General features: G+C 42.9%; 1 protein-coding gene across 2 annotated transcripts in view; it reads right to left on the reverse strand.

The window, feature by feature from the left end:
* reln (reelin) overlaps positions 1 to 13,835 on the reverse strand; it is a 100,081-nt gene extending 86,246 nt beyond the window's left edge. For both annotated transcript variants that reach the window (XM_031282752.2, XM_031282751.2), the window contains exon 1: positions 13,583 to 13,835. In XM_031282752.2, coding sequence (XP_031138612.1) covers positions 13,583 to 13,835 — 253 coding nt within the window. The remainder of the gene's footprint in view (positions 1 to 13,582) is intronic.
* Between the last annotated feature and the right edge of the window lie 908 nt (positions 13,836 to 14,743).

Consider the following 14,743-nt stretch of genomic DNA (forward strand, 5'->3'; position numbering starts at 1 on the left):
TGGCTATCGCAAACATTACATGGAGCATAACGTTAGTTGGTTTCACAGCAACAATGCCAGCTGCCTCAAACAAACATATATGGTAAGGATTAGAAGTTTTACAGTTTGTATATAGTGTTAATTTTACTTGAAACTCACTCACCTTCGCCAAATTCGAGGTGTTTCCTCACTTTGTGTGAAATGAACGATGGCATTGTTTGAACACCGGCTTCAGAGCATCAATTATATGTCCGTTGTCATCCGCCTCGAATGCAAAATATTTCCATATTAGCTATCTTCTGTTTCCAATGTGTTTGTAGGCGTTCTTCTTCTTCTTTACCACTTGTGGACCGACTAAAACACAAATGTGTATATGCTGCCCACATCAGTTCCGGGAGAATGGCAACCTCGGTACCTTCGTTACCAACGGTACCTACGCTACTGCAGAAAAACAAGTACCGTCACGTTTTAAGAATGTTGGTACCGACTTGGTAGCAAAGTACTGTTCTCATGACATCCATACTGCAGAGTATAGTAGTTTTTATGCTTTTTCTTTCCTTTTGTTATGATTTCTGGGGTAGCACCATTTGCATATAATCTGCAGGTAATCTACAATGCACACAATGTACTGTAAATGTATATACATTTGATTACAAGGAAGATACAACCCCACTCCACTAATCAACAAGACCAAATCAGCTATGACAGAACAGTTCTTCATAGTTTCTAACTGAACATTGCATGTTCAGAAGAAGCACATCACATTGTGACAACTCAAAGGCTATTCTCTTCACCTGTGAGTGGCTTTGATAGCAAATCATCTCTCTTGGCTTTTAACATTATTCATTGGTTCATTGTACAGAGGCCTCATACAGCACACAGATCCCATCTATGTACGTACTGATCTCTGCTATGAGACTCTAAATGGGTTTTGATAAGCTACAGTTCTGTTATATGGACCTTGTCTTCATCAATCTGGATAAATCTTGATAGAATGAGAGAAGAAAGGGTAAGAATGTACTGTATATATAAGACCAAAAGACAACTGGATAAGAAAAGATCGGAGATCCTGAAGCAGAGAGCAACAGAATCCTGCATAAAAACTCATTAAAGACATCTTATAAAGCATAAGATGTACAAACATTCAGCATAAAGGGAATATCATTCAGCATCAAATGCATAATTGGTAGTTGCTATAAAGGGTTACATTGTAATAAGGTTCAGGAACACCATGATTCTTTCCCTCTGTCGCTTGGTGACTGCCAGGACTGGAGAGTGAGCTGTCCTTTATGATCAACACCATGTGTTCTGCAGACAGAGAAAAGGCTTCAGCCATCCAGCCCTGACAAGCAAAGCACCTTCCTTTACTTATCTGAGCCATACAAATATATAAACACTGCATATGAACATGCTAATGCACAATTAAAAGCCAAGGTGATTAACATGAGAATATAAACAATTTTAATTATGAACTAACGCAGGTTACATACAGATGAAAGTCACTGCGTATAGCTCTGCCTTCCCGAGACAAAATCAAAGGAATGTAGGAAAACACTAAAAGCCCAGTCAGCCTCAGAAACTGGGGTAAGACCCAAACCACAACGCCTTACACAGGGCAGAGACAACACACACCCACAAACACACACTATAAGATTGAATATGTATATATTTTTTTAAATTTATGGCAAGCTCAATGACACTAAACACTTCCATCCACATGTCTAAAGAGACACATCATCATCACATGCACTTGCACAGAAACACACACTCAAACACACGGAGCCAACCAGCAGGCCAGCTGTGAAAGTACACATTCAGACATTGGACATGGACCGACACTGTTGCATAACTCCCTTTCCATCTCACCTGCTCCATCGGGAGCTGCCCTGATAGGAAACAGGAAGGAGGTAATGAGGGCCAAGCAGTCAACCACAGTCTATATAACCCCAGTGGCTGCTATGTCCCTTTCAGGAACACCAGGCTACTTAGCCTAAGTGACCTTCATCCCCTTTCCACAGCTGGTCTGTCCCCCACCTCCCGACTCCCAGAAACCCCAGCAGCCCACCCCAAACTGCTTCACAACTGAGGGAGCCATGACCGGAAGACATCTGTCTGAGCAAGGCCTTGAGACTTTGGACAAGGATGAGCAGGGCTTTGCACAGACACCGAGGGACAAAAGATCACATCAGCAAAAGTGACAACTTTTACAGTTTGACCTACCTGGCCACAGAAGTCATATCCTTTAGAACTAAATAAAGCAGTTATTTAACATGGCAAACAGAGAGGGGACCAGTATACTTCTTAACTCGGGATGTCCCGATCAGCTTTTTTGGACCCCGATCCAATTTTATTATATATTGAATATCTGGCGATACCGAGTCCCAATCCGATACTTGTATTTGCTCAGATAATAGAGCTGCACACTGTTTTTTTGTTTACAAAAATAACTTAGCAAACCAAATAACTTAAATATATCTTAAGCTTAATACATTTAACTTAGTGCAGCAAATTAGTTTTTTCTCAACACCAAAACAGTTGTCTTTAGGATCCCAGCAACCCCCCCCCAAAAAAAAAAAAAACATAAACAGCCCCGCTGGACAACGAAAACTAAACTTAGTGACGCCTCTTGTGCGTAATAGTCAATCTTTGATTTTCTTCTTGTGTTAAACTCCGACGTCGGCTCCAGAGAATAACAGCCTGAAAGCGTGGGTTCCTGGTGGAGTAATCCGCTTCTGTAAAACGGATGACTAAGAAAGACGGACTTTTTTACTTGTTGCCAAGGACTGGCAAGCTACGAGACACTCTCTGGACAGACACTGGTGAATTGCCACGTGCCATCTTGGTTTGAAAGTGCCGGCATCCAGGCAGTCTGGCGGTGTGTCTGTGGCGCAGGGCGTGTGTGATCAAAGGCAGCGATCACTACAGGCTGATGTAAATGATCGGAGTAAGGTAATCAGGGTGAATGCTGATCCCCGATTAGTTAAAAACTGCTCATATCAGCTCTGATCCAATACTTGCGTCGGGATCGGGACAACCCTATTCTTAAAAATAATAAAAATGCATAACAAATTGATTAAACAATCTTAATTGGCCAATGCCAGCTGCACTAACCTAATAGCTGGAGGTCTGCAGCACAATAGCCAAGGTGCTAAGAATTTAAAGCAACAAAGTTCTCCATGCAATCTCCATTTTAGACATTTGTGCCACAGACCATCATATCCAATATGTTAATACTGTATATGAGTGAGCACCAAATCACCTCTGTCATAATCCAGTGTCCATGCTATTACATCAATAAAAGAAGCAATGTGATAGATCCATGGAAGGAAGATAGGACTTTTAATAATAAAAGGTTGTTTTTCACTCTTTGACCTGTTAATCACTTCTGAAACCAATATCTATAATAATAATCATCATTTAATGAAGTCCATTACAAATCAAAAGCACAACAAAATTTGGCTGGCTTTAATCACTTTCTGTGTAGACCAAGACCACAATCAAGCGTTCTTCTTTCTCAATTTTGTCTTTTCTACAACGTACCATTCTCCTGAAAAAGAATGCCATTACAACCATCCAACATTTGAGCTGTTTCAAATTTTATTTGTTTTAGTATAATGTTAATTTGCTATTTAATGCAATTTTATATACTATATGCTAAGAATCAAGTGGCCAAAACCATAGATTAATTTGTAGCCACTGCAGAGCTGACAGGTGTACAGTACATGAGAAAACAGCTTGAAAGCCTGCCCACCTGTACTGGAGTCAAAATATAGAGATAATCTAGTCCATTATTGTTTTAATTGAGATGGGCTGTTTTTGGTGGAGCTACTTATTTTCCTACAGTCCTGCTTTTTGTTATGCTGAATTTCCATCCCTGTTTTTTCAACCTTGCTTATTCCAGGCTCACTAAGGTTTATGAGATGAAAGAGAATAAGTGATTATGTTAAGAGGAGGGCAGGTGCACCTGCCCTCCTCTTAGCCATTTTCATGGGCTGACAGTTGAACTAGCTGAAAGACAACATGACAACTTCTATTCAGCAAGTAAATTTGAATTCAGTCCTCAATCTTAAAGCAATCCTAGAGTTTGGCAAATTCCTTACAGAACTGAAAGACATCCTGGGAGCTGGAGAGGAAGGCAGGATATTGTGCCTCACTATTTTGCTCTCCGCTCCCTGCTCTTTCTTGGCGTGAAAACCACAGATTATGGCCAACTAAGTGAAAAAGTACTGACATTAGTCAAAGTCTGATGTGCCTCCATTGCTTTTTGGTATGAATGTTTGGGTGGAAGGAGAGTGACACAGTGGTGTGGAGGGGGGGGGGCTTTATAGAGCAGAGGGAAAAGATTGATTTCTAATTAACAAGCTGGTTGCAGACTAGATGGTCTCTACTGGCAGTGGATCAATGAGGAGCATTTCCCTTGACATTCAGTCTTAATCACACCAGCTCAGCTTGGTAAGAATGCACTCATTGCTGTAATTAACGCTGTCACGCTCCCTCCATCACCCTTCTCTCATCCCCACCTTTTTTCTGCCTCAACCTCCACCTCAGACCTCGGCCTTCACTCAATAGCAAGGATCACTCAATGACTCTATCACTCTGTATCCTCTGCTGTCAAGACAAAGTGCCGTGTACACATGAACAAATGTGTTGAGTCACTGACAAAGACGTTGTGATGTTCTTGCTTAAACCTTGGCCAGGCCTCATTAACAACCCCAAGTACACAGTCAACTGCAACTGGCCACAAATGTACCAGTAGCTTATTAGAGGTATACTAGCTTTAGGGTATCTTTATTACTGTTTGCTACTCCTGATACCTACTTAATCTAGTATACAGGTATTTCCCTGTTATATACTCTCCCTTACATGTGATTTATCTTAAACACTGTATCCTAGCAATTTCACTGAGAGATCAAAACGAAAAGACTGTTGTATCTATTGCCACTGGCATGACTGACAGGGAGGGCTGAGGTAAATGCTGAGGTGGGATTAAGAGCTAGTCTCACTTTATATTCTTGGTCCCTGTGAAAGTGTGCAGTTAGCGGCAGGTGACAGACACGTTCCCAGCTACATGTTCATTTTTTAAGAAAAAGAAGCCGAGGACAGAAGTCGTCAAAGAGAGAGGAAAACTGTCCTTTACATTGGATGGACATAGTCAATCTCCACTGACTCCCTGCTTTTTTCCATCTGAATGGGCCCTTAGACATGCTGCTCATCTGGGTCCTGCTTGGTAGGAAAGGACATTTTTTTATTTATTGACGACATGTGAAAGGCAAAGGTAAGCTTGCCATTCAGAAATCTTCCTAATAAATCCAAAAGCAAGATAAATGTACTAATCTTTATTTTGGTCAACTGGAAGAAACTCTGTGGATGTTCTAATCCTGAGTCAGAGCTCACTGATGACACGTAGACCTGTGGGGGCTGGGGGTATGAGGTTTGATATGTGGGATTTCACGACAGAGCATTATAGGAATGAAGTATTTTCATGGGCCCTGTAAACACTAAGCCCCTCACCCATGCTGTCACTTTCGGCAGCAATATGTGTGAGTTTGTGCATGTGCGCGGATGTGTAATCTGCCTCTGACAGCCTGCCGTGTGTCTGTGGGCAGAATGGGCCTGGCTGTTTGAAGGAGGCTGGAGCTGAATGGGGGAGCTGGGGCTAATCCGCCTGTGCCACGCGCCATGTGCCCAGCACCCAGCCAGTTGCACCATGCCGCCTCCTCTGTAGTGGGTCCATTGGAGCGCTACAAGGCCCTCTGAATGCTATCAGCACAGACGACACACTGCCCCCCAAGCAGGGATTACAGCTCTCTCAATGAAGCCGCCAGGAGGAGGATCCAGAGCAAGAGGAGGAGAAGAAGGAGGAGGAGGTACACAATCCGCCAACAGGAGCTCCATTCTCTAAAAGGAAGAGGCCATCGGCAAAGCTGACACGCTAATCAACAGCGGCTGGGAAACCACCCCATGAGAACAACACGTCCAGTACCAAGGATAGGGAGGAGGGAAGAAAGGTTTAAAAAGGACCCATCACTTTTCAAAATCCGGCTTAGAGCTACTTGGTACTCCTTAAGGAGAATGAACACTGGTCCATTGTTATGAGGTAGATTGGGATGAGGACATTAGCATGAGTTTGCATAGACACACAGAGCCCTTAATATTATATGTAGACCTGGTGTTTGGGCTTTCTGTGATGAAAATGAACTTTGTAATTATGTTTACAACCTGTTTGTAAGTTGAAAGTAAACATCAAAGAGGCAGAGGAAATGGGGGAAACTGTAATGTGCCAATATAAAATAATTGAAATAGACTGTAGAAGGTTGCTTCCCTTAGGCGGTAAAAACAGTTGCAGTTGGGATTCATCCTCAGCCTCAGGGTGTAGAGTATGTTGTGTGGGCTCTGTAAGCTGGTGTTCTGTTTCTCACTATACAGTAGAAATGACTGAAATACAGAATTTCTCATCAACCTTAATATTCAGCAACAACAGGAATGTAAGTAAGTTATCAACAAGAATGCTACCAAATGCTTTATGCTTCAGGTGTGGAAAACTCATACTGTCACACTATTTTGGGTGGTTTACATGTGGCTAAAGTTGTGCCAGGACATAGACTGTAAAAATAGTGGACCTATCATCCATGAAGTCACCTATTGGTTTGTGGACTGCCGTTTTGAAGCCTCGAATTTGGCAATACGGGCGTCACCATCTTGGTTTTTTGCAACCGGATGTGACGATTTTTGATGAGAGGATGGAGCTGGGGGGGGTGATGCTGTTTACGGTTGCAATGGTGCTGAGTTAAGCTTAACGCTAAAGGGGAAATTTGCAGATTTTCAACCCTTCTGAAATGAGTCATCCAGTGGAGATTTAACGTCGGGTAAACACGGACCTCTGGGTACTGGCACCATTCATCTGCATGTACTGCAATACAGAAAATCGGCAAACTTTCCTTTGAGTTACCAGCTAACGCTAGCGTTGGCTAGCTTTGTTGGCATAACGCTGAACAAGACATTTTTAGGCGACCAAATGTTCCAATTAACTTTGATGACGTGAAAACACTCAGTGAGAGGGTCACATTTTAACACAAAACATGGGCATCACCTGAAAATAAGTTCACAGCTATTAATGTACACAGTGTCATGGATACGTATTGCTAAGCCTCTGTAATGATTGACAGGTCTGTGTGTAGCCACGCCCCCAAAGCATCCCCTGCTTTATCGTCAATTTTGAAATAAATGGGACCATAATTTACTAATGAATATCATGCTGTATTGAAGAAGACTTGAAAGCAGCAATTGAGCATATAATAAACTCATTATGCAAATGTTTATTAAGGCAATACATCAAGTGAGAAGTAGGGTCATTTTCCCAGGCTTCTTTTTGCAACCAATGGAGTCGGCCACTGCTGGAAATTAGATAGAATGCAGTTATAAGGCACTTCCGCATTGGCTTTATTTTTCAGACTCAGCTTCGTCCATTATTTTTACAGTCTATGTGCCAGAAGTGGAATCTTTGTTGGTGCTTCTGCTGTCTAAAACTTAAAACCTCCAGATACCAGAAAAGGAAACAAGGGAAACACAGCAAGCAAGTACATACTAGGACAGCAGGAGCCTAGCATCTGCACACCCCAGTTTGTATTATCAACATAGAGGCACTCCAAATCAGGCAAATCCCCAAAAGGTAAGCACACACTCCAACATCCTGAAAATACTTATGCCCACTCATCTGCCCACTCATGAAAGTTACTGAAAACACAACTCACATTTGCTTGTTAAGAGCTTTCATGTTTTGGCTGGAAAATGTGTCGCTGAGGAAATTGAAAATAAAAAACGTAAGAGCTCTGTGACGCTTGCCCAGATAAGACTGGCACAGGCACATACCTCTGCCTGGCAGGGATCCACTCACTGCCTTCATTTTTAGCTCTTTCTACCACACCTGGCACCATGCTGGCATCACTGTGGCACCAGCCTGGCAAAGGCTAACAATGTCACTGTTATCTGAGGCAATTCTCCGTGCTCTGATGCAGTAAATCAATTTTCCACAAATGTAGCGTATAGGTGGCATCTGGGCCATCTCAACTATCTCTGCTTCAAATTCTCCAGCGCTGCTGCAGCTCACTGCTTCTTTATGAGAAAATACAAAGGCAGAGACAGATGTAGAATGTATGTCACTGCAAGTTTGTTGTAGTATTAATACAGTATGTAATAATAGCTAGAGCATGTTCCTGTGATACAGCCATTTAGCACCTGACAGGAGGGACATAGGAACCTTCTGTTCATGTTATCATGTTATATCCTGTTGTAATATCGACACAAAGAATTGTAATAGCCTGCTGATCAGGACATTTGTGGTTAGGCAGTGTAACATCTGACCTGTCTCTATGTCATGATGGATCACCCACTACGAGCTGAGTGCTGTGTGCAAGGCCAAGCGTGCATGTGTGACAAAGGCTAGATTCCCAATGAATATCCATTCTCATTTCTTGCCCATCTGCTCCTTCATATAAAAGAAACTGGCATATCTCGGTGAATACAATGCTCTTTAAATGGTTCATCATTCAATGTCCACAAAGACAGAACACCCAAACACACCCAGCAAGCCCATACAAACAGTAATACACTTGACACACTTCTCTCTACTCAGTGAAGTGACCTATTCAGACAAAGCAGCAGGAGGCAGAGAGGCTGAAGAGCTGGGAAGCTAATGAATGCACGGGTTTCGACCATTTGAAAGTTACAAAAGAATTGCTAGTGCTATCTGCATGTTGCTTTTTCTTGCTTTTTTAGCCCCTATACTCTGTACTCTTTCCTCACTCTTACCTTCTTTTTCAGTGTCCCTGTTCCCCTAAACTAGATGTCTGCATGAAAACTAGGCTAGTCTTTTGATGGTTCACTGACCAATGCCTGCTGTACCATAAGAAATACTTAAGAGTTTTCTTGGTCTTTTAAATAGATAAATATGAAATGCTAAAGTTAAGCTAAATAGAGACATAATGAGCACTAGACTGGTGGACAGGAAAAGTAGGAACACCAGCCAAATCTAATCACTCCATAGGAACAGAGCTCCAAGCAATGCAGCACTGACAATAAGTGGTCAGAGGTCAGAAAGCAGACCCTTAAGGGTCCCCAGAGGTTAAGTGCTGCAAAAGGTGATGATGACATCTGACAGGCTACTGAAATCACAGCAGATTGATGCCATTTTGGCATTCAGTCTAAAGACAAAGACGACTGTGAGTTTGTGAAGACTTAGAGATGGGCCATGTGTTTCCATGGTGTCTCGCTGTGCCTTTCCTGATATGACTTGGTTTATGGTAAGATAATATCTGCTTTCCTACAGCCTCACTGGGGCCTTGTGCCTGTGACCTTCACTTCAACATGACTGACTTGTTGTTCTACAGACATCGGTCAACAGCACACGCACAGAAAAAACTCCCACAACCACGACAAGTAATCAACTTTGCAGATAGATAATGGCCTCTTTCCGTTTGCAAGGCACAATGAGTTGTTTGTGGTGGTTGGCAGGAGAGCTGCTGAAGTAATTCCCAATGTCTAATCTGATAGGTTATCATGGGAAGAGCTGATGGCATTTTGTGGGGATGAATTTATCTCCAAGTTCCCATTAAGAATGTAATTTAGTGGCAACGTCCAAATCTCCTTGAAATGTTGATTGTTTCTCGGGCCTCTTCAATCATTTGCACATGAAAAGGTCCATGGAACACGGACTGCTGTAGAGACCATTGACAGATTAGCAATGGCCATTTCAGCCTGTACTGTCAACTAGTTCTCTAAGCAGCTCTCTTGTTTTACCCTGTCACTTTCCCTCACACCACTGTTTCTCCTCCTGTTTTTCTATTGTGGCAGTGTGTTAGAGACACACTGACTGAAGCCCATTGAATATTATTTGGCTTTCAATAGTTTGTAGGAACAATGAATATAGTGAGAGGGAGAGCCACACTGCCTACCTGAACCTGCATGCCTCAGCAGTGGCTTGTGTGAGTGGCTCATTCAGTGCTTTACACTGACATCAACAGCCCTGCATATAGAAACACACACAAAAACTTTACACTATATGCAAATAGCATACTGTGAATACAAGCACTTACTCAAGCTTTTCAAATACCATAAACATAAAATCGACAGACTGACACCACTAGCACTATGTTCTATACAAACAAACATGCAGTGTGCTTGAAACCGCTGGCGTGATAATCACAACTGTAGTTTTAATCACAAGTGCACATGCATCATTATAAACAAGGATGAAATCTAAAGTAAAAATTGTACAAATTCCTCGAAACACAAAGGCACTCAGTCAATCTTACTGCCCAATTTCTGCTCATGCACCTCCATTTTTCCAGCTATTCTTTACTTACTTGCAGAGGCACCACGCTGCCATTCCATTCCCTCACCAATCTTTTCAATTGTGCTTTTTAATCATACTGCATAACACAGTAGATTGATGTCCCCTCTGATCATGATTTGAATGTTCTTTACTGGAAAGACAATGTTTTCTGATACTAAAACAATCAGTTTGGAGGATTTTAGCCTTTTCCTGTTCTCCCACTTCTGTGTTACCATCCCTTCTTGAACGCTTTAGTTAATCTGTGAAACTGAATGCGTAATGTTTCCAAAGAAGAGAAGGCAAGAAACAACAAGAAAGAAAACCAGCTCTCTCTGATTGACTGTGTTTAGAAACGGGGCTCTGGGTTTTGTGCTCTGATGTTGCTTCCTATCAACATGCGGTTGCTGTATGGAGAACATCTTGCATTCCCACAGCAGTTAAAAGAGTCCGAGACAAAAACATGCTTTGACATTACTGAAATAAAGAACTGCTTCCTGTGGAGCAAAAGTGGTTCAAAAGGGTTGTTTGATTATTTAGAGGGCAGACCTAAATCCCAGTGTGACCTTACTTCTTTCTGCTGCTCTCTCTCTTCTGAAAGATAAGGCTGTATGTGGGCAGTATGCAAGTGTGTGTGAGTGACACTTGGTCTCTATTTATCTGGTACAAGGATTGACCCTAGAGTCTGAATGCAAGCATACAAATCTTTTAATTTCCCCTCGTTCTGTTTCCCAGCAGTTCAGAGTGTCTTTACAGTATTTCTGTTTTTATTTTGTCCACTACGACCCTGCCAATACACCCACCCTTTCAAACATTTCACATAGAGAGTAACGCAACCTCTCTTGGTCATTTCATTCTGATAGCACAGTAATCTCATCTACAACACACACACTCACAAATTATGTTGCCCACACATGGTCATATCACTCAAAAGCAACAGAGAAGTGAGAGGCAGTGAGGTCAGGTCAGAAACCCAATTACTGTACAACAAATCAGCCACACAGAATCTTCCTCTGGCCTGGACTAAATACTGAGGTGGTTCTTTGAGTCTTTCACCTCCTGTCTCTTTTATAAGGGGTCATCTATCTCTCTTTTTTCATACTTTCCAGTCTTCCACTAACAACCTTTTTCCTTCACGCTCTTTCTTCAGTTTTCTTTTCTACAGCCCTTCAACAACCACAGGGCCAGCATCTCTAATGCTTTCCGCCCACCATTTCCACATGCAGCTCTTTCAGTGGTTAGATCACACATTGCTTTTAGAAGATTAAACCAAATGTAATCCAAAACTAAAGCCCAGAGAGCACATACAAGAAATGAGAAAAAAACTATTGAGATCAAACCAAATAAAAGAAGCGTGCAAAAATACAAAAGACAAAAAATGGCAGGAGCACTTCCCTTGCCCTTTCCTTCTCACCATCAGAAGATGGGATTTACTATTTTTCTATTTCTATATATTTGTATATATAGCCCTCAAAACACCTAATTCCTGACACAATGAGCCTAGCAGTGACTGTGGTAAGAACATGTAAAGATTGATGTAACCATCAATGTTTGAGTAGATGAGAGAAAGGTGGATGAGAGACAGAAACTACTGATTGCACAACTAAGCACACTGCCAGCCACATTTTACTTGCTTACTTGCCATCTATCCTTCAATCCCCAAACTCAGTCAAGACCACAGAAATTTAACAATGAGGTGCCATCATGTGCCAAAACATGGGACGGAGAAAATGAGTGAGCAGCTTGGAACCATGTCATTCTTTCACGCAAGCCCCGCTGCTGGTATCTTATCTGCTCAATCCTCTCATCGTCATTTAAATCTCCCCCTACTCCATCCGATCCCAGCCATGGCCCTATTTAAATCTCTCCCTCCTCCCAGTCCACCACATTTCTAATGCTAATTATCTAAACCTCTCTGTGCGCTCTATCCCTCCCATCCACCAGCTAGTTATTCAAATCTCTTCCCACCCGCTCTCCCTACAATCCCGGCCCCAGTTAAAAGGTGCTTGACTGAAGGGTTGATCCGGGCTGTTGTTTTCAGACAGAGGATAATACTGCTTCTTCCAGACTCCTCTCCTTTCCTCCTCTGTTTTCCTGTCCGTCTCATATCCTTTTCTTTCTATATACAATTACACAAACTCTGCTGCACATATCCTTTATGAAATCAAGAGGTTTACAAGTACATTGTAATGAATCCATTGTTGGCCATATCAAATTAGGTAAAATACAACAAAGACAGGATTAGGAAAATATATGGGCAATGTACACGCAATGTGTGTATATTTAGGAAGTGAGATATAATCAGTAATATGCATCAAATGTGTATATATTTAACTCTTAGAGAAGAAGATAGCTGCATAGGAATGTGACCTTACTCTGTCTGTGGTGGCCTGTGTGGGTCACTGTCCCCAGTGTTAAGTGAGTGGCGAGAGAGAGAGTGACTGAGCAATGATGAAACAGTTTGGGAGGTCAGAGGGGATCATTTTTCCAGCACCAGGTGCCAGCACATCAGTGAGGGAAAGGGGACATTAATCTGTCTCCTCTTACATGCAATGCATGGTTTACTGATTTCAGTCTTTATTTATCAGTCAGAGCTTCTATGGTGCTCTGCTTGTCCATTCGCACTCGCAGTTTTTACTCTCTCTCTCTCTCTCTCTCTCTCTCTCTCTCTCTCTCTCATTCAGTTGGAGGGATCTCGCTTTTAGTCCTGTGGAGACACCACCTACACATGGAGCATCAGGATCAGGATCAGCTCAGTAAAACACCAAGGCTGCTTACTGCACTGAACAGGAGTCCCACTCAGCATCACTACTTATTAGTTACATAAATGCTGGTTTCCAACAACAGCCACCCCACACAAACTGCACACTCCCATATGCACACACCGCAGCCGTACCTCATGTGCAAAGCAAAACACCTGCAAGTAAAATGTATTCACTGTACATACACCTACATACACGTGTGATCATCAAGTTGTTTTTATATCTTTAAATGTGAAATGTATTTTATGTATAACAATTTTAGCACATTTCAGCAACGTGTATGCATCAAGAAAACGTCTACAGTTACAAATGAATTTTTATCACAAGAGGTAAACTACTTTAAAATAATACAAATGCATTGTATTTTCACAAAGTGAAATTTACAATCAGATCGACACATTTCATTTTTGTATGTGATTCTACACCAATATGAACAATTTGCTTAAACAACAGACTCCATTCTCTTCAACATGTAGCAAAAAGAAAAAGAGGACACCGTAGGGGCTGTGCTCACCTTGGTACTCCTGTCCAGGGGTGTAGGCAATGGGGCTGCCTGTAATTTGGAGGGTGAGTAGCACCTCTCCCCCACCTTCTGCCACCCCAGCTCCCTCCAGCTCCCCGTGGTGGGTGCACAGGAAGAAGAAGGGGTTAAAACGAGGGTAGAAGCTTGCAGGGGGCGCCCCGAAATCCATGCTGCTGCTCGCCAAGACTAGGGCCAGCAGGGCACAGCCTAAGGCACCCCCGAGAGAGGCCCGCGCCATGGCCATCTGCCCTCACCAAGCGAGGGACTGAGGGAGTGACGGTGGGTGAAGAGTTGAGGAGAGTGATGAGTGGGAGCGAGGAAGGCACAGGTAGAGTTCCAGAGGACAGCCTTTGGAGTCCACAAATGAGTCGAAAGTCCAAAAGTGCGTGTGTGAGAGTTGGTGCGTCTGTGTGTGTTTGAATGTGCAATATTTATGTGTGTGAGTGTGTGGGCTTGTCAGGAAAACTGTAGAGCTCTGTTCTTCTGCTTCCTCTCCCTGTCCTACCTTCACTCTGGGGGAGTTCAGAGCTTCGCCTGTGCTGTCCTGCTCTGGTGTTTAAATACCTCACCCCCTCCCTCTGTTTCCCTTTCTCCTCCCACCCTCCCTCCCTCTCTGTCTCTCTTTCGCTCTAACACCAGCTCCACGCGTGCTGTATGCGCTCTACGAGACGGCCTCCCTCCTCTCTCTCATCCAGCTCTTCTCTCCTCCCTCTTCTCTGCCAGTCTATCACTCTGCCTTTTTCCTTAATCTCTCCCCCCCTCTCTTCTCTCCCTCTCTTTACCTCTCCCTAAACCACTATGTTACTCCACATTGCACTCTTGTATCCCTCTTCTGAGACCTTGGCTGTCTTATCTCTATGCATGCGTTAGTTTCTTCATCCCTAACCAGCCCACTGACATATCCCTTTCACTCTCTTCTATTTCCTTTGTCTTTTTGCCCGTCCACCAGATTGTCTCCTCCTCTCCCACCCACTATCACACCTCCTTTCTCCCTCCCTCTTCCGCTCTTTTCACCTCCCTCTTCTTCCCTGTGTCTCACTGCTGCTCTCCCACTTAGTCCGCCTCCCCTCTTTCGATCTCCCTTTTTCCAACCCTTTACCTCTCTGTTTCTCCTCTCGTCCTCAGCAGCACTCAGATTTGTTTTTCTTCTTC

The sequence above is a fragment of the Sander lucioperca genome, chromosome 7 (assembly GCF_008315115.2).
Source record: "Sander lucioperca isolate FBNREF2018 chromosome 7, SLUC_FBN_1.2, whole genome shotgun sequence".
Lineage (NCBI taxonomy): Eukaryota > Metazoa > Chordata > Actinopteri > Perciformes > Percidae > Sander > Sander lucioperca.